Consider the following 24289-nt stretch of genomic DNA (forward strand, 5'->3'; position numbering starts at 1 on the left):
AGTGACATTTCCAGCCAGGTAGACACACACTGAATTCTTGTATCTGGGGGTAGCCGTGTTAGTTTGTATCCACAAAAACAACAAGGAGTCCGGTGGCACCTTAAAGACTAACAGATTTATTTGGGCATAAGCTTTCCTGGGTAAAAAACCTGAAGAAGTGGGTTTTTAGCCAGGAAAGCTTATGCCCAACTGAATTCTTGGTGTCGCCTCCAAACTCGTTCCTCTTGCAACCTGTGATCCTCCCTCCAAGTTCCGTGCAAGTAATAGTTCAAACAGAAGACTGAGTGTTGGGGCTGGCGCCTGTTCCCAGGCTGTACCACGGGCTCACTATGTGACAGCTTGAGCAGGCAACTTTGTCTCAGTTCCCCATCTAAGAAATAAGCTTAGTTCATATCGGAGAAAGCAGTGTAAAATAGAGAGAGAAAAAAGCTGTGTACTGCTTCATCTAACCTTCATAGTACATTTATGCGGCCAATCACATTTTCTAATCTAGAAGGCCAGTCTAGTCTGATTTCAATGGGATCACTCCTGTTAAAGTTAAATGGCATTAAAAACTTGCAGGATGGGGTTCTTCAGATTCTCAGCTCCTCGGAACAGGGGCCCCATCGGCTTTTCGTAGCGCACTGAGCAGACTGATGGTGCTTGCGAAACGATAGGAGTGTTGTAGCCCTGTCAGTCCCAGGATATAGCGAGACAAGGTGAGACCAACTCAGTGGGATAAAGATATTCCCTCGTCCGCCACGCCTCTCTGGGGCGATAATAACACACGTTCCTCACAGGAGGCTTGAAGGCGCACGTGGAACAGGCGAGGGTGCGGGAGGAGGGCACCCGGGGTGCTCGTCCGCTGAAGCTTGTCTTTGGCAAAGCGGGGCATTGAGCAGGTCAGGCGCTGGCAGGGGCGCTGCATTGCAGGGCTGCCGTGGGGGACCCCGGGTAGGGAGACCAGCTGTCCCGAATTTACAGGGACAGTCCCGCTTTTGGGGGCTTTTTCTCATATAGGCGCCTATTACCCGCCACCCCCGTCCTGGTTTTTCACACTTGCTGTCTGGTCACCCGAAGGCAGCGCGGCCCGGTGGCTAGGCAGCCGGCTGCTGAGGTTGCGGGGTTGCCTGTGCTGTGGGGTTGGCTGGGGCAGGGGGGCGCTCACTGTGGGGCAGGGTGAAGGCCAGGCCAGGTTTGCGATGGGGGGGGTTGGTTTACTCTGGGGCATCGAGGGGGAGCTGCTGGCTGCGTTACTTTGGGGGGGTCACCCACGTGGCTCGGGAGAACCTCCCTTCCCCGCTGAGGCAGGTGGCCTCCGCCCAGGCCAGCCCATGCTGTTGCCATGGGAACGCCGGATGCCTTCTGATTGGTGGGAGGCGGGTTAAGTCCCGCCTTTCTCCCCGCCCTTCAGAGGTGACTCAAGGACCCGGATGTAGGGAAGCCCCAGAAGTCGCTGGAAGAGGACGGATTCTGGTGCTTCATCTCGCAGCAACCGCTCTAGGGTTGACCAATGAGAACTCGGGTCGTTCATGACGTTCGAAACACCCTCCCGCCAATCAGCAGGAGGAGCCTGCCCGGGGGCGGGACCTGCCTCGCTTTCAAACGGCGGCAGCCAATAGGCTGACGGATCGGGGGCGAGGCGGGCCCATGGGGGCGCGCGGGGAGGCGGCGCGGCGCGCGGCGGGAGCGCGAGCGGAGTGTGACGCAGTTTCCCCCCTGTGAGGCGGCGGCGGGCGTCGTGGCGGTGCCGCTCGGTCTCGGCGCGGTCGAGTCGCTCCCTCAGCGGGGCCCGGGTCCTCGGTAAGGGGCCGGGGCGGACTCCGGGGCCGCGGAGCGCGGGAGGGTCCGGAGCGGAGCCCGGCGCCCTTCTCCCGGCTGCGCCTCGGACCAGGCCGCCGCGCCCCTGACTCGACGGCCGAGCGCGGCCCTCGGGCCTCTTCCTCCTGCCGGCGGGAGCGGCGGCTTCTGCCCGGGGCTGGTCTCCGGGGCGGGGCGCGGGCTTCCGGGGGCCTCCCGGGTACTTTGGCGCGTGGGGCGGTTCTCCCCCCAGGGGCGGCCCTAGGGCTGCTCCGTCCCCAACGGGCGGGGGGCGGCTGCCTCTGAGGGTGGGCGCGAGGCGGGGCGGGGCGGGTCATGATTCTCCAGGGGAGGACAGAGCGGTGGGGGGGATGTCTTCTCCCAGAACGGGGTGGGCGGTGTTCTGCAGAAGGGGCCTGGGGGTGTAGATCTGGGGGGGCTGGGCTGTGTCGCCAGAGTGGGGGGTTGTAGATCTGGGGGGCTGGGCTGTGTCGCCAGAGTGGGGGGTGTAGATCTGGGGGGACTGGGCTGTGTCGCCAGAGTGGGGGGTGTAGATCTGGGGGGGGGGGACTGGGCTGTGTCGCCAGAGTGGGGGGTGTAGATCTGGGGGGGGGGGGACTGGGCTGTGTCGCCAGAGTGGGGGGTGTAGATCTGGGGGGGGGGGCTGGGCTGTGTCGCCAGAGTGGGGGGTGTAGATCTGGGGGGGGGGGGCTGGGCTGTGTCGCCAGAGTGGGGGGTGTAGATCTGGGGGGGGGGGGGGGGCTGGGCCGCCAGAGTGGGGGGTGTAGATCTGGGGGGGGGGGCTGGGCTGGGCTGGGCCGGCCAGAGTGGGGGGTGTAGATCGGGGGCTGGGCTGGGCCGCCAGAGTGGGGGGTGGGGGTGTATAGTTCGCGGGTGGTGGTGGGATGTCTCCTCAGAAGGCATCTGTGTATTGTGCTGTGGTTATTGCTAGTTTTCTACCCATAATCTGTGTCCGGTGAAAGCAGCTTGAGTTTCCCCCATCCTGGCTGCTGAAATGGTAATGGGATGGTAGCTATAGGGCTCATCCCTGAACTTGTTGCTGGTCTCCCCCCCCCCCCCCAAATCAATGAGGGTGGTTTAGCGAGTATTAAGATCTGTTTGGGGGGAGGTGTTTGGTTCTGGTGGGGGGAGACTGGTCTCATATTTCAGATGCTACAGTGATTATGGATGTTCTAGAGATGAGAGGTTTCAGAGTAGCAGCCGTGTTAGTCTGTATCTGCAAAAAGAAAATTAGGACTTGTGGCACCTTAGGGACTAACAAATTTATTTGAGCAAAAGCTTGTAGCTCACTTCATCGGATGCATGCAGTGGAAAATACAGTAGGGAGATTTTATATACACAGAGAACATGAAACAATGGTTGTTACCATACACACTGTAACAAGAGTGATCAGCTTAGGTGAGCTATTACCAGCAGGAGAGGGGAAAAAAACCTTTTGTAGTGATAATCAAGGTGGGCCATTTCCAGCAGTTGACAAGAACATGTGAGGAACAGTGGGGGGGGAGAAAGTACACCTGCTCAAGAAACTCCCTGAAAAAGCACAAGAGCAAATCTGCACAGACACACCCCAGATCACCGAGCAGGGGTATTCTATCTGCTACCCAAGATCCATAAACCTGGAAATCCTGGATGCCCCATCATCTCAGGCATTGGCACCCTGACATTAGGATTGTCTGGCTATGTAGACTCCCTCCTCAGGCCCTATGCTACCAGCACTCCTAGCTATCTTCAAGACATCACTGACTTCCTGAGGAAACTACAATCCATCGGTGATCTTCCTGAAAACACCATCCTGTCCACTATGGACGTAGAAGCCCTCTACATCAGCATTCCACACAAAGATGGACTACAAGCCGTCAGGAACAGTATCCCCGATAATGTCACGGCAAACCTGGTGGCTGAACTTTGTGACTTTGTCCTCACCCACAACTATTTCACATTTGCGGACAATGTATACCTTCAAATCAGCGGCACTGCTATGGGTACCTGCATGGCTCCACAGTATGTCAACATTTTTATGGCTGACTTAGAACAACGCTTCCTCGGCTCTCGTCTCCTTATGCCCCTACTCTACTTGTGCTACATTGATGACATCTTCATCATCTGGTCCCACGGAAAAGAAGCCCTTGAGGAATTCCACCATGATCTCAACAATTTCCATCCCACCATCAACCTCAGCCTGGACCAGTCCACGCAAGAGATCCACTTCCTGGACACTACAGTGCTAATAAGCAATGGTTACATAAACACCACCCTATGCCAGAAACCTACTGACCACTGTACTTACCTACATGCCTCCAGCTTTCATCCAGACCACACCGCACGATCCATTGTCTACAGCCAAGCTCTGCAATACAACCGCATTTGCTCCAATCCCTCAGGTAGATGACCCATCACTCACAGATCTTGGAAGATAGGCCAGTCCTTGCTTACAGACAGCCCCCCAACCTGAAGCAAATAGCAGCAATCACACAACAGAACCACTAACCCAGGAACCTATCCTTGCAACAAAACCCATTGCCAGCTGTGCCCACATATCTATTCAGGGGACACAGTCATAGGGCCTAATCACATCAGCCACACTATCAGAGGCTCATTCACCTGCACATCTACCAATGTGATATATGCCATCATGTGCCAGCAATGCCCCTCTGCCATTTACATTGTCCAAACAGGACAGCCTCTACGTAAAAGAATAAATGAACACAGGTCAGATGTCAAGAATCATAATATTCAAAAACCAGTTGGAGAACACTTCAATCTCTCTGGTCACTTGATTACAGACGTGAAAGTGGCAATTCTTCAACAAAATAACTTCAAAAACAGACTCCAACGAGAGGCTGCTGAATTGGAATTAATTTGCAAACTGGACACCATTAACTCCAGGCTTGAATAAAGACTGGGAGTGGATGGGTCATTACACAAAGTAAAACTATTTCCCCATGTTTGTTTTTCACCCCTACTGTTCCTCACATGTTCTTGTCAACTGCTGGAAATGGCCCACCTTGATTATCGCTATAAAAGGTTTTTTTTCTCTCCTGCTGGTAATAGTTAACCTTACCTGATCATTCTGTTATAGTGTGTATGGTAACACCCATTGTTTCATGTTCTCTGTGTATATAAAATCTCCCTACTGTATTTTCCACTGAATGCATCCAATGAAGTAAGCTGTAGCTCACAAAAGCTTATGCTCAAATTTGTTAGTCTTTAAGGGGCCACAAGTACTCCTTTTCTTTTTCTAGAGATGAGAGTAACCGTAATTACATGTATCACAAATAATGTGGGGGACTTTGGGTAGGGTCCTGGTAATCACTTAAGCCTTGATTTGTTTGGTGCTGTACAAGGTACAAAAATAAAAATGTCTAGTGCTTAGTAACTTGCAGCATAAAGCTACAGATGGGATGCAGTGGGAGATAGAGAAGGGATACAACTTTTTCTTAACATTAGCTACTCACTAGTTATAAATGGCACCAGTTTTTTAATTAGTAAGAATGGTTACCTGGATCGGGTGGCTTAATCTTGTGCATGTAAGAGAGGATTTGGTTCCGTTTAGGCACAAGAGTACTTTTATGGGAGGATGGGAGAGTCTGTCATCTCCAACTCATCCAGAAGGGAGCCTGGTTTAAAAATGAAAATTGAGGTTGGTTGTATGTTAAAACAGTTGTGGGTGGGGAAGGGAACTAGCAGGAGCTGAGAAGCCCTTAGATTAGATAAACTCTAGGGATATCAGTAGTAGAGGAAGTTGCTGTAATGGTATGTGAGTTAGGGGCCAGGGAGAATTGGAAAGGCGAGTGTCAAGAGACTCTAATGTCAGTGGTTTACTGTAGGAAAGAGAAGTTAGGTTTATAGAAGTGGATGCAGCACTATTGATTATCAGTGTCTGGGTGGCAGGAACTAGGGTAAAACTAGACATCTCAGGTCAGTGGAATGTAAGCACATTTTTATCACTCACTCTACATAGAAAATAATGTAGTGTGGGTGTACTACTAGCCTTTGGAGCTAGACCCTGATGGATAAGTTGGAACAGGGGCAAAAATCTGTTAACAGTGATTGACTTCAACTAACTTCAGAGAAATTGGTTGACCATCACTTAGAAACGTGGTTGGAAGCTGCCTGGGTGTTTTTTTTTTAAGCTATAAAAGATGATTGGTACAGATTGTTCTGGAGCAAAGGAATGGCTGTTACTCACTTAGATCTTGGTTTGAGGGCCCCGTCTATGTAAGGAGAATTTTTTTGATATACACCCCCTGCTAACATCAGTTCAGCTCCATCAGCCTTTTATTTTAACACCCTAGTGTAGATAAGCTACTGACTGCTGCCACACTCAAGTACTTTGGCATCAAGCTACTCGGGGCAGGTCAGTTTGGGACCGTGCTTAAAACAGTGGTATGAGCCAGTGGGTTATCTTCTATACTGAGTTGCTGATGCAGGAATTAGCCATATTAAGAAAATTTTCCTAGTGGAGACATGGCCTTAGTAACCCTAATTATCATTCTTGTGGGATCATACCAAGCAATACTACTGGCACACTAAGCTTCAGGAAGAGCTGTTTCAGGAAAGTGAGGAAGCTATAAGCCTAAAGGGAAAAGTTAGGAAGTTAAAATTGAATTGCCATTTAGGTTGCTCAGGAGTAATGTAACCAAAGAAGGAATCTCGGCAACTTCAGAACTAGGAAGTAAAGGTGACATAGAAATTAGTATATACGGAAAGGTATAAAAGTTTGGCCTAAATGAAGAAACATCCATTGTTAGAGAGCTTATTCCTTCACTCTTCCACTTCCCTGGTCCTTCTCGCATGAACAGAGAGCAACAATACCCGGAGTCCGAAGGTGCAAACAATTCAATATTTATTGGGGTGAACTTCCAGCAAGCTTAAATACAAGTTCCTTTTTCCTTATTTTCGAATCCCAACTTACTTCCTGTTTGCCCCTAATTTATATAGTAATATTCTTAGCTATACCTTAACCAATCATTCTACTGAAATTTAACTAACCAATCCTAACATATTGTATGTAACATGATTAGCTAACCAATTATATCCCACCACCTTAATTAGTTTACACCCAGCAAAATTAATTATACAGCAGACAGAAACAATCACAGAACCAGACAGAGACCATGCCAATAAACAATAGCCAAAGTGGGAACTATAATGACAAAACAATACAGAAGTGAGGATTTCACAACTACATCTATAAAGACATAAGAGTTTCCCAGCTGTGTCTATTGATAAGTGAGTTCTTGCCAGACAGGATGCTATCAAACTAAGTTTCCTTTTACATCTTCTAGGCACTTCCCTTTCTCTAGAGGTGATAGGCACTATCAGGACAGGATTGTATTCCTAACAGCCCAATAGCACCTTCTTTCAATGTGACTGCTTTGGAATGTGAGGATGTGACCGGTCACTTCCCAGCTTATGGCTGCCTCTGTCGCTTAGCCAAAGGCCTTAGCCTAAGAACAGGGCCTCAGACTGTCACAGTAAGAGAAGGACCTTACACTGGCAGACAGTGATTTTGATTCTTTCTTTTATACCTCTGACTAGCCAAGTGATAAGAATACACCTGAATTCTTAAAGTAGAGGCCTTTGCAAACAGGCCTGAATATCTATATCCTAACATCCATGAAGTAAATTAAGCTAAACCAGAAAAAAGACACACTTATTCTGGAATCAGAGGGTCCCCACAAGGAGTTACTCTGGAATAGCTGTTATGGTTTAAATCAGCATCCTGCCTTATTTTTGAATAACAAGCCATAAGAAGCCTGTAGAACTCAGTGAATTCCTTGTCTACACAAGAGAAGTCTACTGTGCTAAGAACTTGTTTCCTATGCTTGTGTGGATGTGAATTGTTTTGATGCGCCAAATACCATTTGGATTACAAAAAGAAAAGGAGTACTTGTGGCACCTTGGAGACTAACCAATTTATTTGAGCATCTGAAAACCTGTCATTTGGATTACACTTGCTTCCAGCAGAGCCTAATATCAGTTTAGTTTGAACTTTCAGTCTGCACCAGTTCTGGATAACGTTTCCCACTATTCTACTAAAGCGTACTGGTGGCTGTCTGAAATCTAGAATGCATTGGTTCTAGAAACTCTGGGTTAGGTAGCCAGAAAGCACTGCAGTTGAGACAGTTTAAAATGGCAGTAGTAGGAGTATGTAACAATTGCAATGCTTCTGAACATGAAGTCCACATGGCTAGAGCGGACACACTGAACTATTTAAACTGATACCATTATAGAATCAGAATAATAGAAATGTAGGATTTTAAGTGACCTCGAAAAGCCACCAACCCATCTACCTGCTCCGAGGTGGAACCAAGTATAGCTAGACCATCCCTGATAGGTATTAGTCAAGTCTGTTTCTTAAAAGCCTCCAATGATGGAGATTCCAAAACCTCCCTTAGAAGCCTATTCAGCAACTTAATTATTCTCACAGTTAGCTTTTTTCTAATATCTAACCTAAATCTCCTTTCTTGTACATTAAGCCCATTACTACTTGTCCTACCTTCAGTGGGCATAGAAAATGATTGATAGCCATCCTTAACATATTTTAGAACCGTTATCAGGCCCCCTCTCCGTTTCTCAGGACCAAATATGCCCGTTTTTTCAGCCTTTCTTCATTGGTTAGGTTTCTTTAAACCTTTTATTCTTTTTATTGCTTTCCTCTGGACTTTCTCCAGTTTATCCACACCTTTCTTAAAGTGTGGTGCCCGAAACTGGACACAGTACTCCAGCTGTGGCCTCACAGTGCTGAATAGAGTTGGACAGTTACTTCCTGTAGTCTGTTGGGGGGTGGGTGTGTGTGTGTGTGTGTGTGTGCGCGCGCGCTTCCTATGTACTATGCTGGCTCTGTACAGATAGCTGACCCAGCAGACCTCAGTCGAACTTCTCAAAAAGACCACAGACTTGGTTCCGTAGTGAAGGCACTCGGCCAAGTTTATTGTCAACGAAGCATGGTCCTAACTCCCCGGATCAATGTCTGCATTTGCACTAGCACATGTATGCTTGTGACAGTGTACGTGGCTCAGTGAGTGGTAGGACTTCCCGTTCCCCCTTCGGTTGGACAAAGACACACCCTCTGCGACCCCCTTTTTATACACTGTTACAAATAAGTTATGTATTGCCCCTTTACCTTGTACATGTTGGTTTGATCAAAACATCTCTATCCATCACCCTGTCATCCTAACCTTATCTTTAAGAGGGGCCAGTGTGTTCCTGTATCTTCAGGGAGTGTGTTTACACCATAACTTTGTTTCAGGGTGTTCTGGTCTACCCTTCTGGAGTGTGTTTACTTGAAGACTTAGTGCTTGTGTTTTTGCAGTGTCAGACCTGTTGTTCCAAGTTCATGTATTGGACAGTGAACCTTCAGTCAGGCATCTGCTTTGTAACTGGGCAGGGCCTGACTTGGCCTGACTCTTGCTCACTCTGCTTTCTCTCAGCAAGGCTTGACTTTAGTTCAGGCCTCAGGCCTAGCCTATTTTTTTTTTTTTTGTAACGGCATCATAGCTGTGTCAGAACAGTTCAGTTCTTTAGTGTAGGTATGGCCTTTTGTCACAAGGGTGTAAAGGAGACAAGCAGAGGATAAGGAGACTACAGAGAAGCTAATATTGCTATGTATGTCGTCTTCATGCAGGATAATAGGAGGAGTGGGGGAAAGCATGTCATCTGCAAAGAGTAACCAGGGGATAGGCAAAGGTGAGATTTTTCAGAGTGTTTTTTTCTTTTTTTTTTTTTTAAATGTTGCGGAGCAACTTAAGAACTTGGCTGGCAATAAATTGCTGTGACTGGATGTTCCTCAAGGGAAAACTTTGAAGAAACTAAAGAAGAAAAAGTTGTTGAACTGCTAACAGTTTATCATTAAATTATACCATACATTTGGCACTCTATCAACATGCTGACTGTGAATTCTTCTTTAGAAGACACCTGAGATAATAGGCATCTTTGAGGTGTCTCTTCACTAGGAAACATAAGAGACAAGGTAGGTGAAGTAATATCTTTTATTGGATCAACTTTTGTTGGAGTGAGAAACAAGCTTTTGAGCTTACACAGAACTCTTCTTCAAGTCAAGCTTTGTGTAAGCTCAAAAGCTTGTGTGTAACGGAAGTTGGTCCAATAAAAGATAATCACCTTGCTTACCATGTCTCTCTTGATATCCTGCAACCAACATGGCTACAATAACATTGCATACAGACTAGGAAAGATAAGCAGTCTTCTGCACCATTGTACGCTTAACCAGTGTTGGAAATAGTAGCACAGACAGGGCTTAGGCATTTTTTATGACAGTGGTAAAAACACCTGCATCCTGGTCTGTCACAAACGTAATGTGAGTACACCGCCTTTCCATTTCCTGCGTCTTGTTTGAGGTATTCAACAAATAGAATACTTGGAGTAAGAATAGAGAGTGTGTCAATTCTCATTATAGAACGCTTTTTTTATTGGTATGTTTAAGATACCCACTTTAGTCAAGTTATGTATATCATCACAGAGGTATATTTGAATGTTGCAAGTTCTGGACCTCGCACCTGGGGAAATGCGGTGGAGCAGGTGGTGTTCAAAATGTCCTGGTGGAAATCGTTTGGATGCCAGAATGCAGGTGAAATTGTCAGAGGTGAAAAAATATAGCTTACTCCTTGGTTATCACGGTGTACAGAATGTAAAAAAACAGAAAACTTAGCAGACATCTACCAATCCTAAGTAAGAAACTTATGAATGGGGCCAGGCATCACCACTGAAGTCCAAGGACAGCAGTGTCCTGGTAAAGTTCTGTCCCCTGCTGTCCTCAGATGCTGTAGGTGTTGGGGGTACTTCTGGAATTTCTGCCATAGTTCTTGGAGGGCTTTGGTTGCTTTGTATCAGCTTCTAGCTAGTAAGGATCTGAAATTTGAACATTCCCCTCTCCCCCCAACTGCTTGAAAGGAGAATGAGGTCCCTCTTCATTCTCAAAGCCTCCTGGCAGCTCTAAGGGGAGTGATCTTTGTTCTTCTCCCTCCATAGCCTTTTTTGTTTTTTTTGGGAGGGAGGTTCCTCCTACCTTGTGAATAATTACAGTGCCTGCCTCTGTTGCTGATGATTTGCTCAAGAAATAGTCTGAAATTATCATGATTTTCAGTTACTGCTGCCCATAGTGATCTAAATAGCACCAGCAAAACTGCCCAGGGTGTCATTAATTCACTGTTCTGTAAAGCTGTGAACAGCAACTGAGGCACTAGAGATTTTTGTCTTTGGACCAATGAGAATGTTGTATTGGTTGTTGTTGTCTCACATGTAGAGGGTTCTTGGTAACCATAATTAGACTAAAACTCTCTTGACGAAAGCTTAAATTCTACAGAAACTGATATTTTAGACTCCTGGATGAAGCTGCTTGGCTCATTGCAGGTTGCAAATATAATGGACAGGAGCAGGGTCTATAAAGGCTTTAAGTGGAACTTTATATCGGTCTTGCATGACAAGCTGTTAACATTTTAACCCAATTAGCTTCTTCAGTGACTTTTCAAAGACTGAAACTTCCCATGATGTTGCTCAGGTTATATGACCTTTCTTGGATTCCTACCTCGTAACTGAATTTCTGACTGTCCTGAAGAATGATTCTTGCATAATGCAGGATTTCATCTTGGGTTGATGTATTTTGTGACTTAGGTATTCAAGTGTTCTGAACTTTAGTGCCACTGACTTTGGATGTAAAGAATTTGAGAAGTTACTTCTCAAAACTGGGTTTGGACGAATCACTGAATTATGATTTCTTTCCAGGTTTATGAAAACCTGATACATCTTGAAAATGTTTAACAAATCATTTGGAACTCCGTTTGGAGGCAGCGCTGGTGGCTTTGGGACTACTTCAACATTTGGACAAAGTAAGTAATAGAGCTACCATTGTGTGTTGTTTTTTCTTCATTTAAAAAAAAATACTGGTAGTGGAAATGGTAATTGGAAGTAATCTGCAAATTGGAACTGTAAACTACAGATAAAGAGAAATTAATGGGGGCGGGAATTAGTTGGACATGATAGAATTTTGTATTCTTTAACTGACACATTAAACTGAACTGGATTCAAAAGTTGGTTTTCATGCACTGGCAAACAAATTAAGTGGATGATGTAATAGTTCTGTAATTCCATTTGTACTCAGCAAAGTGATCACTGGGTAGCTACAGTAGTTATTCTAATGGTGGGGTAAGTCCAATCTTCAAAGGCAGTTCCATCATATTGGGGTTGAGGTACATTAGAAAGACAATGAGGGAGAAGGGCACACTGTTGCTGCGCATGGTGAAGAATCTGTTGAGCCTACCAACCAGGATGCAAAATAGTCCTATTAAACAGGACATGCTTATCCCTTACGGATTTCTAATGTTCTTGTACTGGCTTAATGGCTGATAAAATGCATTGCAATGTTTCTAGATTTTCATTAATAAGCTTTATGTATTGCTGCCTGTCAAATCTAGTTATTCAGTGAAGGAGTGAAAGTAATGCCAAATGTTAAAGTAAACAATGGAAATCTCTACATTTCAGTATGGAACAGGAATCTTTGTATTCCAACATAAATGACTGACACTAAACACTCTTGTAGTACTTCATTTTTTCCAGAGCGCTGTAAAAATATTAAATTGCATGACTCGGGTGGAAAACGGAGACTGTGATTTGTTCATGGAGCAAATAACTAGGGGAAGCTGGGAGTACAGCAGGAGTGTGTGGTTCCTGTGTGTATGTGCCCTTCTCATTACACACGTTCTGTTGTTGTTGTGTAGATGCGGGCTTTGGTACTACCAGTGGAGGAGCGTTCGGAACATCAGCCTTTGGGTCAAACAATAACACAGGGAGCCTCTTTGGGAACACACAGACTAAACCAGGTATAGCTGAAGTTGCTGTATAACTGAGTTCTCAGTAACCAGAATTCATCACTCTAACGTATTCACACAGTGTTGTTGAAAATAGCTGTTTTAACTTTAATCCTGTTGTGTATCCTGGTTTCAGGAGGATTGTTTGGTTCAAGTACGTTTAGCCAACCAGCCACCTCCTCCACAAGCACTGGCTTTGGGTTTGGAACATCAACTGGAACTTCCAACAGCCTGTTTGGGACTGCCAGCACTGGTGGAGGTCTCTTTTCATCCCAGAATAATGCCTTTGCTCAGAATAAACCGGCTGGATTTGGAAGTGAGTAGAAACTACTGCATGTTTTCGAGCTCTGGTTTCTTTACTTTAAGTAAACATTGAAGGACAAAGGTTAAACTAGCATGAAACACATGGTTGAACAAATGGTGCAGACTGATGATGACAACTGTGCCTTCACTACCTTTTCCCTGAAGCTTTGCCAACAATAGCATTTACTGAGATCCACAGTACTCCTAGGTGAACTGGTCTGCTGTTTATATAATATCTGGTGCTAGGACTCTGGGACATGGATCTCAAATACATTGGCTGATATTACTGTTTGCAGCTTGTCCAGTTATAAGACTTGATCTTCCTATTGGATTAATTTCATTTTAGTTTTTAATCCTTGCACCAGTGTTCTTTCTAGTACAGGAATAAAATCACTATTTAATCCTCTGGCACTAGCATGTTAGAAACTCCTGTTATGAAACGTATAGCAAAAGGCTCCCTTTAAAGCACAACACAGCCCTTGCAGTTGCTACCACAAACTCTTCTGAGCCAGAGGAGTTACTCCTCGCCCCTGCTTCCCCAAGGGACCAAGCTAATTCCTGAACTGCATGAGAGTCACTTCCATTGCCTCTTGAATAAATCTTCTTGCACAAGTTCTGTGCACGTAGTGCACAACTTCCCTGTTTGTGGTGCCAGGAGCAGAGTGAAACTGGCTAGGATTGTTACTCTTTTATGTTCTCCATTGCTCAATAGGTGGAATGTACTGAGCACAGGCTTGATCTTCTGCTATAGAATACTGCTTCAAGGGAATGTAAATGTAGGGTTCCTGCACTGGTATAAATCCCCAATAGCAATGTTTTTACTTATTCCACTGATGCTCCTTTAGTGCCTTATGAAAAGCTTTCAGAGAATCTCTTGAAAGCTTCTAGAGGATCAAGAAGCATGTAGGTAATACAGGGAGTGTTAAATCAGGAACTTGAGGAGTTTTCCACACAGGAGATGGTCATCAGAGAAGCAGGATGACATCTGTGCCAGACAAGATTAAACTTGAGACCTGTTTTCTTAATATCATGGTGGTAGGTAGTTCTACGTTATCTTGGATTAGTTTGTGACAGATACTTGATCCCACCCGTGTGCATTGATTCTGGCTGGTTTTTGCCACTGTAAGAGCATTGTTTGCATATAACTTAAGGCAGCTGTATCACAGTCGCCCACAAATACGCCTTCTGTTTGACGGACAATATAGTCTCTTCCCCAAAGAGGTTAGCCTAAGTTAGGATGTAATGTGAAGAAATAGTAGCACAATAATGGTTGGGGTTTGGGGGCGGGGGGTGCAATCTAAATAGCTAGACAAGTTCATGTGGTTGTCTTGGTCTGTTCTTACATATTTAACCACTGTTGATCTATAGGTTATATACATGACTGTCTCACGAAACCTATCCCAAGTTTGTCCTCAACCAATGAAGTTGTGAGCTATTTCAAAGGCATCTAAGTGGTATATGAAAGGAGGAGATGGAATAAAAGCCTTTACGCTTAAATGGATGGTTCTGAAACTTAACTCTCTGTCAAATCTCAGTACTCTAGTGTGATCTGAATAAAATAATTGGGTTGTAGTTCTTAAAAAAACACACTTGCAAAATCTCAAATGACTTTTATTTTAGTATGGATTTTTTTTCTTATTTACAGACTTTGGAACGAGTACCAGCAGTGGAGGTCTCTTTGGAACCACTAACACTGCCTCCAATCCTTTTGGGGGTACATCTGGCTCTCTCTTTGGGCCAACTAGCTTTACTGCTGCTCCAACTGGGACTACCATTAAATTTAATGTAAGTGCTGTTTATTTTCTGAAGGCCTAACTTCTGCTTACTGTAGGGAACTGTACATTCTGCTATTCTTTACTTAAAATGTTGGCTTCCTAGGACCTGTGGAATAAAATAACTGATTCATAGGCAGATGTAGAAGGCATGTGCGCTTCAGTAGAACTATTGCAGTGGAGGCAGCTTGTGCAAGCAGTTGTCCAGAAATAATTTACCAGCTTACTTTGGTATGGAAAAATCTTGAATTATTATATGGGAAACATGGATTAACTCTCATCTAGACTTGTTAGAGCTGCATAGACCTAGAGCTTGTCTGAATTCTTGCCTAACAGACTTTATTACTAGGTGTCATTTAAAATAGAATTTTCAGAGGGCTGACAAATGTTAAAATTCTATTGCAACTCTTATATAATCAGGACCAAATTCTGACTAATAGCAGTGGAGACTAAGCTTTCTTGGTATGTGTTAGTGGTATGTTGTCCCCTTTAGAGTCAGCACAGCTCTAGAAAGATTAGTTGAAACACTAAGACTCTTTCTAGATTACTCTTTGGATGAGGCCCCTTTAAGAGGTGTCTGGAATAAATGATCCTGAAGATTCTGTGGCAGTTGAGAAGTGAATGATGGTCCGAAAGAGGAGAAACTGCAAAAATGGGGTAATAGTGAAAGGTTTCAACCTCTGTGTCTGCCCTGGAGGGCAGCTGAGGATGTGGAGCATTCTGCCAAACGCCCCTGTGACTGATCTTTACAAATTTAAAGAGGGTTGAGAGTGCACACAACGTACTGCAGCATCCTAATAGAAATGGAGACTTTTCACTGAAACAGTCTTTCAGGAAATGATGAACTTCAAAAGAATGGACAGAATAGTGAAGACAAACTTGAGCATATGTGATCCTCCCTAGGATAGGGAGAAAGGTTGTTGGGGATAACTTTCAAAGGGTTTAGAGAACTATGTCAGAAGTCTGGGCACATGTTGCCTTTAAAAATTGCAAACTAAAAGGGAAAATTGCACTGAGTTCTGAGAATTCCTTTGGGGAATTTACTGTGCTGATTGCTGTTGAAGGCCACAGCTACATATAGCACTGTGCTGCACCATTCCAGTTCCTGTACTAAATTTAGGCTTTGTATTTAGGCAGTATGTATCTGGACAGTAGAAATTTACACTTATAAAAACATAGGTGGACATGAAACAAATTGAGTATCTAACTCTTTTCTTGCAGCCACCAACCGGCACAGATACTATGGTAAAATCTGGAGTTAGCACTAACATCAGCACTAAGCACCAGTGTATTACTGCTATGAAGGAGTATGAAAGCAAATCCCTAGAGGTCAGTCAAATCGAAGATTTAAACTTTCTTGCTGCCTCCCTCACTAAGCTTTCGTCTTATGACTTATATGGTATATGAACATCCTGACATTAGGTCCATACAATACATTAAAATATTTAATCTTCAGCACCTGCATAATTTTAATGATGTTGTTCTTTGAAAGCTGTTAATGTTCTAAAGTGATATATACCTGTGGCAGGCTAACTTGTCATCAGTAGAGGAATTTGCTATTCATTTGCATCAGCTGGGCTTTTAAATGCTCAACATGGCATCCTCTACAGATCTGAAAATAACTTTTAGACTATCTTGGGATGAAAGGGAGAAACATTGTAAAGAACAATTCTTCGTTATAGAGGGAATGAGAGGATGATTAGCAGTTAAGGGCCGTGGAGCTCTCCAGTATTCTTTTCTTTGGGGTCTTAACTCTGAAAGCTCTTCACTTGAAAGGCAAGTTGTTTGTTTGTAAGACTTAAACAATTCTCCTAGTCAAAAGGCCCTGTTAACTTTACAAGGTGGGTCATTGTTTATTTAAAAAAAAAAACTTTCACAAGCTTAACGTGAACTAGTGGATACACTTAAGGAAACGTACTGTCAGAACTGGAATTAACTTAGCATAGAATATCATGGAAACCTGTAACCTCTCTAAAACGGCAATAAATTTTGAATGTACCCTCTGTATATGTTGGGTTTTTTTGAGGGGGCAGTGGGTGTCCAATTTCTGAGCTTAGTACATCTCAGAGCTACAACGCAATTGCTCAAACTTAGTTTGTCCCACATGGAATGACTGTGTAAAGAAAACTTTTATTTTTTTTGGTTAGGAACTCCGTTTGGAAGATTACCAGGCAAACAGGAAAGGGCCCTCAAATCCAGCGGTAGCAGCTGCGGGGTTATTTGGATCCTCCACAGCTACATCCAGTGCAGCTACTGGACTCTTTGGCTCCTCCACCACTAATGCAGGTTTTTCATATGGACAGAATAAAACGGCTTTTGGAACCAGTAAGTGTTGACATCGCTGCTAGCTTTACTGTCACCATAGACCTTGGTACTTAAGAATTCAAGGCAACTTACCTTTTTCACACTTTGCTCTTAGGACAATTTACATTAGTAAACTCACTTTATACAACTACATTATGACTTATCAGACTTTGGTTGTTAAACACTTGTGTTACACAAACCTTGCATCAGTTTCTACACCAGTGTAATGTCTTTTGACAAATATTGAGAGGGGATCTGGCATTACAAGAAAGCTTACAGTCCTTGTGTGCCATTAACAAAAAAAGTCACTGATAAATAGAACTCATTCATGATATTGGTAGTATAATCAATCAAACACATGGAAGTGAAGTCTAGCCCAGTTCTGCCAACTAAAGCAGGACAAAACCCCAATAGAAATGTATTTAACGCTTGCAGGAGCTTGCTTCCTTCATTAGAGCAGAATCAGGATAACTTCAACTTCGTTACATGAAAAACCCTAGCCTCCTGCTGCCCTCTTGGCACAAGCCGCATGTGTGTACCTCCATTGCAGGGGTCTCTTGACCAAAGAAAATAACTGAAAATCAAGTGAATGTAATTCACTTCTGTGGTGTTGCTTCCATGATTTAATTCGCCCTGTGGAGTAAACAATCTTGTTCAAAAGTCAGTGCTAGCCCCAAACTGAAATGCGTTAGTGCGAAGAACAGCTCAAAAATAGATTAGATTGCTAACTAAGTTGCAATATAGAACTTCTGCTAACATTTCCGTACATTCAGATGTGCAATATTAGGACAGACTTGTATAACTATAAAATCAGTGACCATAAACTGAAGACAGAAACTACTGTATAAACACCAGTGAATACCTATCCCATCAAGGAGTAGGATCTTGTCTTGGGCACATTTTAAGGTTCTTGTGGATTGGGTTAAGTCAGCCATCCTAGGGTATAGTTTTCGTACACAATTCACAGCCTCACATGAGATTGGCCATACGTTTTCTCTGTGGCCATGATGTCCTATGACTGGTTGGTCCAGAGGAACATATCGGGAAAGCTGGGGTTGTGACCACAAGAGACAAACTTTTATAGGGGTTGGAGCTAGACTATAGAAATCATTGGAAATAACAATAACCTTGAACTTTATCACTTTCCAAACAAAGCGCAAAACTCATTTCTTTGGATGTGGCTTGATAAGTTTGTGTTTGTGTGTACTTTCAGCACTTCCTGTCAGTCACACACAAGCAGAACTAGTCAAATTGTTTCTCCTAGAGGCTGAAAAAGAGTAAAAAAATTAGTATTTGGGAGGAATTCAGACAGTCCTATGTATTGGCAGCTGTAGAAGTTGTTAGATAATAGTAGACTTAGAACTTTGACGTTGGGTGTCATCTATAAGAATTGTTCCTTTCGCTAACCTTTGTTGGTTGGGTTGCCTTCCCTCCCCCTACGCGATCAGGCTAGTCTAGATGTTGACACCACAATCCAATTGGTACAATACAGGTCCAGCTAACCATGTAAAACGTGTCATTGGTCACTCAGATCTCTAAGAGAACATTTATCACACTTGCAAGCTGTCACTCTAAAATAAATCCCAGTATTTGTTTAATACTAGCACTGATGATCACAGGCAGGTTAAAAAAAAAAATCACATCTAACAGGGTACATGAAGCTATTAACTTTTTAAATTTTGGATACAGTATTCATGACTTCCCACATGACACTGCTACTTGATTTTGATTTCAACCATCTGTTTTAGATTACTGGTTTGTGCATTTATTTTGCTCGACTCAATGCATGAATTTGACTCCGGGCTCTAATTCTGTAATCTGTACTCTCATTTCCTTGACCATCATAGGTACAACTGGCTTTGGAACAGGAACAGCAGGGAGCCTTTTTGGTCAGCAGCCTCAGCAGACTACCAGTCTGTTCAGCAAACCATTTGGCCAGGCCACCACAACGCAGAACACTGGCTTTTCTTTTGGGAACGCCAGTACTCTTGGACAACCAAATACAAACACGATGGTAAGAGAGTGAGAGCTAGTTGTATTTAAAGCTGTAAATTCTTCTGTAATATAGGTTGGTGAAAACCTATTCCATTCAGTATCAAAGGGTTTATCGTGGCTTCTGATTATTAACTCTGATCTTCAGAGCTACTTATCTTTGCAACAGTCCAACAAAAGTGCTATAACTGCTCTTTGGTAGAGTAGATACTAGTCTTTTTTCAAACAAGATTTATGTTTGCAGGGTTTATTTGGGGCAACCCAAGCCTCGCAGTCTGGAAGCCTTTTTGGAACAGCTGCCAACACAAATGCTGCCACTGGATTTGGAACAGGAACTGGAACTGGTCTCTTTGGACAAGCCAACACAGGATTTGGTGTTGGCGGTTCGGTATGTCTGTACCTTTGTAATGAAATTGATTAAGGATGTAAAAACTTCATTGTTATTTTTAGAGGCCGGCAGCAGGTTTCTGTGCATTAATGTCCCCCTGCAAAGTAGTGTGGTCTGAACCTTCAGGGTATTTCTAGTGACTTCATAAAACCACATTGCTTTTATAATTTCACTGTAATCCCAGGGAACTAGAGCCTTAACTGTTATGCTAAGGGTACAATATAAAATATATAGAATGAACACAAGTCCCATGGAGGTGCTGAGCATCTGTTATAGGAACTGACTGGCAAATGGCTGGAACTGTCTAGACACGCTCAAGATGCTGGAGTATAGTGTCCAAAAGCACAAATGACAAAGGTGCCTGAGTAATTGACCTATAAAATTGGTACTGAGTGTACACTTAGGGCTTGTCTTCACTACTGGGGAGATCAGCGCTACTGCAATCGATACAGCGGGTGTCGATTTAGTGGGTCTTCACTAGACCCACTAAATCGGTGGCAGAGCACTCTGCAGTCGACTCTGGTACTCCAGCTCCCCAAGAAGAGTAAGGTAAGTCGACTGGAGAGCATCTCCTGTTGACGCAATGCAGTGAAGACACCGGGGTAAGTCAACCTAAGCTTCGTCAACTCCAGCCACGTTATTCACATAGCTGGAGTAGTGTAACTTAGGTCGATTTACTCCGGTAGTGAAGACACGCCCTTACACAAGACTAAAGTTGTTAGCAGAACCAAACCACTTTGCGTCTGGATATCTTTGTACTACATATGACACAAGGAATAAAAATCCTATACATGTGTGGAAAAACTACTCTTATAAAATATCCTAAATGTCTGATACCACTAGTTCACATATGAATTTAATTTTACACACTTTAATATATTGGTAATGAACTTTGCTCTAACATTTACCTCCTAACACTTGACTTCAGGCCCTTGGGTTGCTAAATGAACCAAACTGTAGCAGGAGTAATACAGAATCTTGAGTGCCTTAGTTCTACGCTTCTTCAGAGCATTTGTAGGTGCTCATAGTACTGTGATGGGCACATTATTTAAAATAAAAACGAATTCAGCAGAATTTGGCTTTCTGTTGGTGGGTTGGATATTGAACACATTGATGCTGACTTTTTTGTAATAGACTTGTTCAATTAATTCAGCAATGGAATGGACTTTTAATTCCATCTCACTGTAGCTGTTTCATTGTTTTCCTGACAGCCTGCCAAACCAGTGCCCAAGTTTTATACACAATAGATAATGGACCACTGCTAATTTTGGATCAGGAGATTGTTTCCTTGGCAGCCTTAAATCTACCTTGTACAAAGGTAGATTACAACAGCATTTCATAGTAACATGTATGTCAGAGTTTTAAAAGCATGTTGCTCTCCTTTCAGACGCTGTTTGGTAAGCCTGCTGGATTCGGAACCACCACGACCAGTGCTCCTTCGTTTGGTACAACTTCTGGCAGCGGGCTCTTTGGTAACAAACCAACCCTGACTTTAGGAACCAATACAAACACTTCCAATTTTGGTACATATAAGAAAGTGGGATTCAGTCTCTTAAAGTTACACTGAATATACCACACACCAGGCTACTGAATCTTATACTAAATGATTGTGAATCTTAAAATTCTCAGGTAAGCTGTGCTTGATGCATATTGCTGAAGGGGAAAGCTTGAAGTCTTGGACATGGACTTGCTCCTCTTTTGTTTGTAAACTGACTTTGCATTCTATTTGTATGGGAGTTTGAGGTTCAGTATGCTTCTGTCTTCTTGCAGACTTTTTGTAGGCAGTACTCTCTGAATCAGTTAAGAGAGATGTTAAGTTTTAAAAAAATGCACCATTACTTAGTAGCAAATACCAGGTGGTGCGTAACAACATAAAACTTATAGGTATGAATGGTAATACAATATACAAATTCTCCAAGACGTTTTAAGGGTCCGGGTAAAACTTATTTTTTTGTTGCAGTATCTAACTACTTCATTTATAGCTGAATTAGTCACTTGTTAAATATTGGGCATTTCATTAACGTTGGGTCCAAAAGTAGGTAAAGTTGAGTGAAAAGAGGGTTATTGTGTAAGATACCAAGTCAGTAGTGGTGGTCTCTCTTTTTAATAAGTCCCATGAAATCTGTTATCTTTTGGTCTTACAGAGCTGAGACCAAAGAAGCTGCATGCTAAAATTGAGAGAAATAGTGGCTTTAGAACTACTGAAATGTTGATTTATGTTGGCATAAAATCAAAGTGTGAAATGTAATCCTCTCCCAAAAGACAAATTCAGGCCACTGTCAAATGAGCTTTGGCTGTGCAGTCCAGCAGGAATGGGATGGATTTGTTCTGGTCAGGCTTAAAGGAGGGCTCTTTGTTTTGAGAAAAAGTCAATTTTAAGTCCTGTGTTCCAGCTTTTGTAGAAGAGTAATTGGCTATTATTCTGTTTCTGGGCTGCTAATAATCTTGGTGTTGAAGCACTTGTGTTCTCTGAAGTGTATGCTTTCAGTAGCAAACAATGTTGGCTGTAGCAAGCTTCATTCTTAACTAATCTGTGATACTTGCATGGATGCAGCTTGTAAGAGGATGGTAGTTTGGTATTGTATTTCTGATGTTAGTGCTGTTACTCTGACTCTGTTGCCCTTGCATGGACTAACCACCACCTTTTTAATTGGATGGCTTCACAATCTTCAATTAACCACTAATCTGCCTGTTGTTAGATTTGGATTGCATTTGACTTAAATTAAAGAAATGGCATTGAACTGTGCACTCCTATGTACTTGAGTTGTGAACTGCTTTCTCAGTAAGAATCAGAGGGGTGTGTGTGTGTGGTATAAACAGTGTAAAATGGGACTTGTTTTGTCCAGTGGGGTTGAAGAAACTTTTAAAACATATTGTTCTGCTGCCACATCTAGATCTTTTTCTGGTTTTCAGTAAAATCTGAAATCTCTATCTGTAATTGACATACCTTGGAAGGCAATACTGTTCTGTAATAGTGTTGTGCTTGAGTGGTGAACATCTGTCATATTACTGTTAAAATCCTTTGCCATTGCTATCCTCTTTTGAGAAAATTTGAAGTGGCAAATGTCAGACCTGCTCACTCTAAATTTATTTTCTGAAACGAGACAAAATAGATTTCACAGGCCTTCCTTTAAGTTTTTTCTCATGTATTCATTTGTGTTCAATATTAAATATATAGACAACAGGTTTCAGAGTAGCAGCCGTGTTAGTCTGTATTCGCAAAAAGAACAGGAGTACTTGTGGCACCTTAGAGACTAACCGATTTATTTGAGCATAAGCTTTTGTGAGCTGCAGCTCACTTCATCGGATGCATAAAGTGGAAAATACAGTGAGGAGCTTTATATACACACGGACCATGAAAAAAATGGATGTTTATCATACACATTGTAAGGAGAGTGATCACTTAAGATGAGCTATTACCAGCAGGAGAGTGGGGGTGCACCCCCACTCTCCTGCTGGTAATAGCTCATCTTAAGTGATCACTCTCCTTACAATGTGTATGATAAACATCCATTTTTTTCATGGTCCGTGTGTATATAAAGCTCCTCACTGTATTTTCCACTTTATGCATCCGATGAAGTGAGCTGCAGCTCACAAAAGCTTATGCTCAAATCGGTTAGTCTCTAAGGTGCCACAAGTACTCCTTGTCTTTTTATATAGACAACAGGATCTTTTCATGGAAGTTAATTTGCAGCTGCATATTCCCTACCCGATTGATGTATGAACAACTACTGCCAATCTGTGGGGCTGATTATCATCTTAGACTACAGGTGGAAAATAAGCAAATGGAATTGCTCACAAACTTTTATGCAGTTGATGTTTTTTAGGGGAGTGGGATGAGGCAGCAAGGGAAATATAAACACCTATGTGCAGAACTCTAAATATTCAAATGGCTGAGTCATCAGCTGGTTTTTAAATCCTAGATTTCTCTCTCCTCTTCAGGTAGGCAGGATTTTGTGCAGTGTTTGGTTAGTCTTCCACCGTCCCATCTTTTGTAGAGAGGAGTACTAATACAGAAAAGTCATCTTGTTGTGGAGCTCTTCCAGAATACCCATTAGCTTTTGGCTATTTGTCCCTATTTACTTTTCAGTAAGAACTCAATTTTTTTAATGGCTGCTTGAAGGTATCTAATTGTGAAGACGTGTTCTCACTTGGGAGCATGCTTGTCTTCCTACTGTGGCCTAGTTTGATTCTTTGGTCATTGAGGCCTGTCTTGCTGATGTGCTGTCAAGGCTGCTTTTTCATTGGTGGTCTGTAATGATAATCCGACCACTCTTCTCTCAGACCAAACTTAGACCCTATCTAGATGTCACAGAGATTCTTTTAAAAACTCTAATGTGGCTTAAAAACACCTTATCACCATCCGAAGGCCTTAAATTGTATTTGAGCTCCAGAAACAGCATGTGAAGTTTATTGGGTATACTAATGATGGCAAAGTTTGCCTTAGCCAGGTGATGCTTGTTCACTTACAATACTTTACGGAGGAAGTTAAATGTTACCTTAAAAGTAGCGCACTAATTCTTTTGTACTCCTAGGTTTTGGTGCGAGCACTGCTGGGAATAGTATCTTCGGAAATAAGCCTGCAGCTGGAACTCTGGGCGCCGGACTTGGAACAGGATTTGGAACAGGTTTAAAAAAAAAAAAAAAAGCCTCCTGGGGATGGCATCCATAATTGGGATTTCTTTCTAACTGTAGTAACAGCTCAGGATCTGTAGTGGCAGGTATTGGAGAAATCCAGAGACTGGACTGTCAGAGCAGAATGAAATTGAGTCTGCACTCTGTGAAACATCCCTTCCCCTCCCCAATTCATACAAGACCTTGTACAATAGAAGATATTGGTATTGAGGGTTCACACAGGAATGTTATGCCCTCTAGTTAGCTACAAGTTTAAGAAATTTACAATA

The 24289-nt window shown here is 43.2% G+C and overlaps 1 protein-coding gene across 2 annotated transcripts in view; it reads left to right on the forward strand.

Moving 5' to 3' along the window:
* The first annotated feature begins 1654 nt into the window (after window positions 1-1654).
* Window positions 1655-24289, forward strand: part of NUP98 (nucleoporin 98 and 96 precursor) — a 59403-nt gene continuing 36768 nt past the window's right edge. The window contains exons 1-11 of one of the 2 annotated variants that reach the window (XM_074954247.1): window positions 1655-1782; window positions 11545-11648; window positions 12537-12638; window positions 12763-12942; window positions 14575-14714; window positions 15923-16030; window positions 16849-17026; window positions 18853-19019; window positions 19242-19385; window positions 20773-20908; window positions 23921-24013. In XM_074954247.1, the coding sequence (XP_074810348.1) occupies window positions 11573-11648; window positions 12537-12638; window positions 12763-12942; window positions 14575-14714; window positions 15923-16030; window positions 16849-17026; window positions 18853-19019; window positions 19242-19385; window positions 20773-20908; window positions 23921-24013 (1324 nt within the window). In that variant the 5' untranslated portion in view covers window positions 1655-1782; window positions 11545-11572. The remainder of the gene's footprint in view (window positions 1783-11544; window positions 11649-12536; window positions 12639-12762; window positions 12943-14574; window positions 14715-15922; window positions 16031-16848; window positions 17027-18852; window positions 19020-19241; window positions 19386-20772; window positions 20909-23920; window positions 24014-24289) is intronic. The other variant, XM_074954256.1, reaches the window with a different exon arrangement.

The sequence above is a fragment of the Natator depressus genome, chromosome 1 (genome assembly GCF_965152275.1).
Source record: "Natator depressus isolate rNatDep1 chromosome 1, rNatDep2.hap1, whole genome shotgun sequence".
Classification (NCBI taxonomy): domain Eukaryota; kingdom Metazoa; phylum Chordata; order Testudines; family Cheloniidae; genus Natator; species Natator depressus.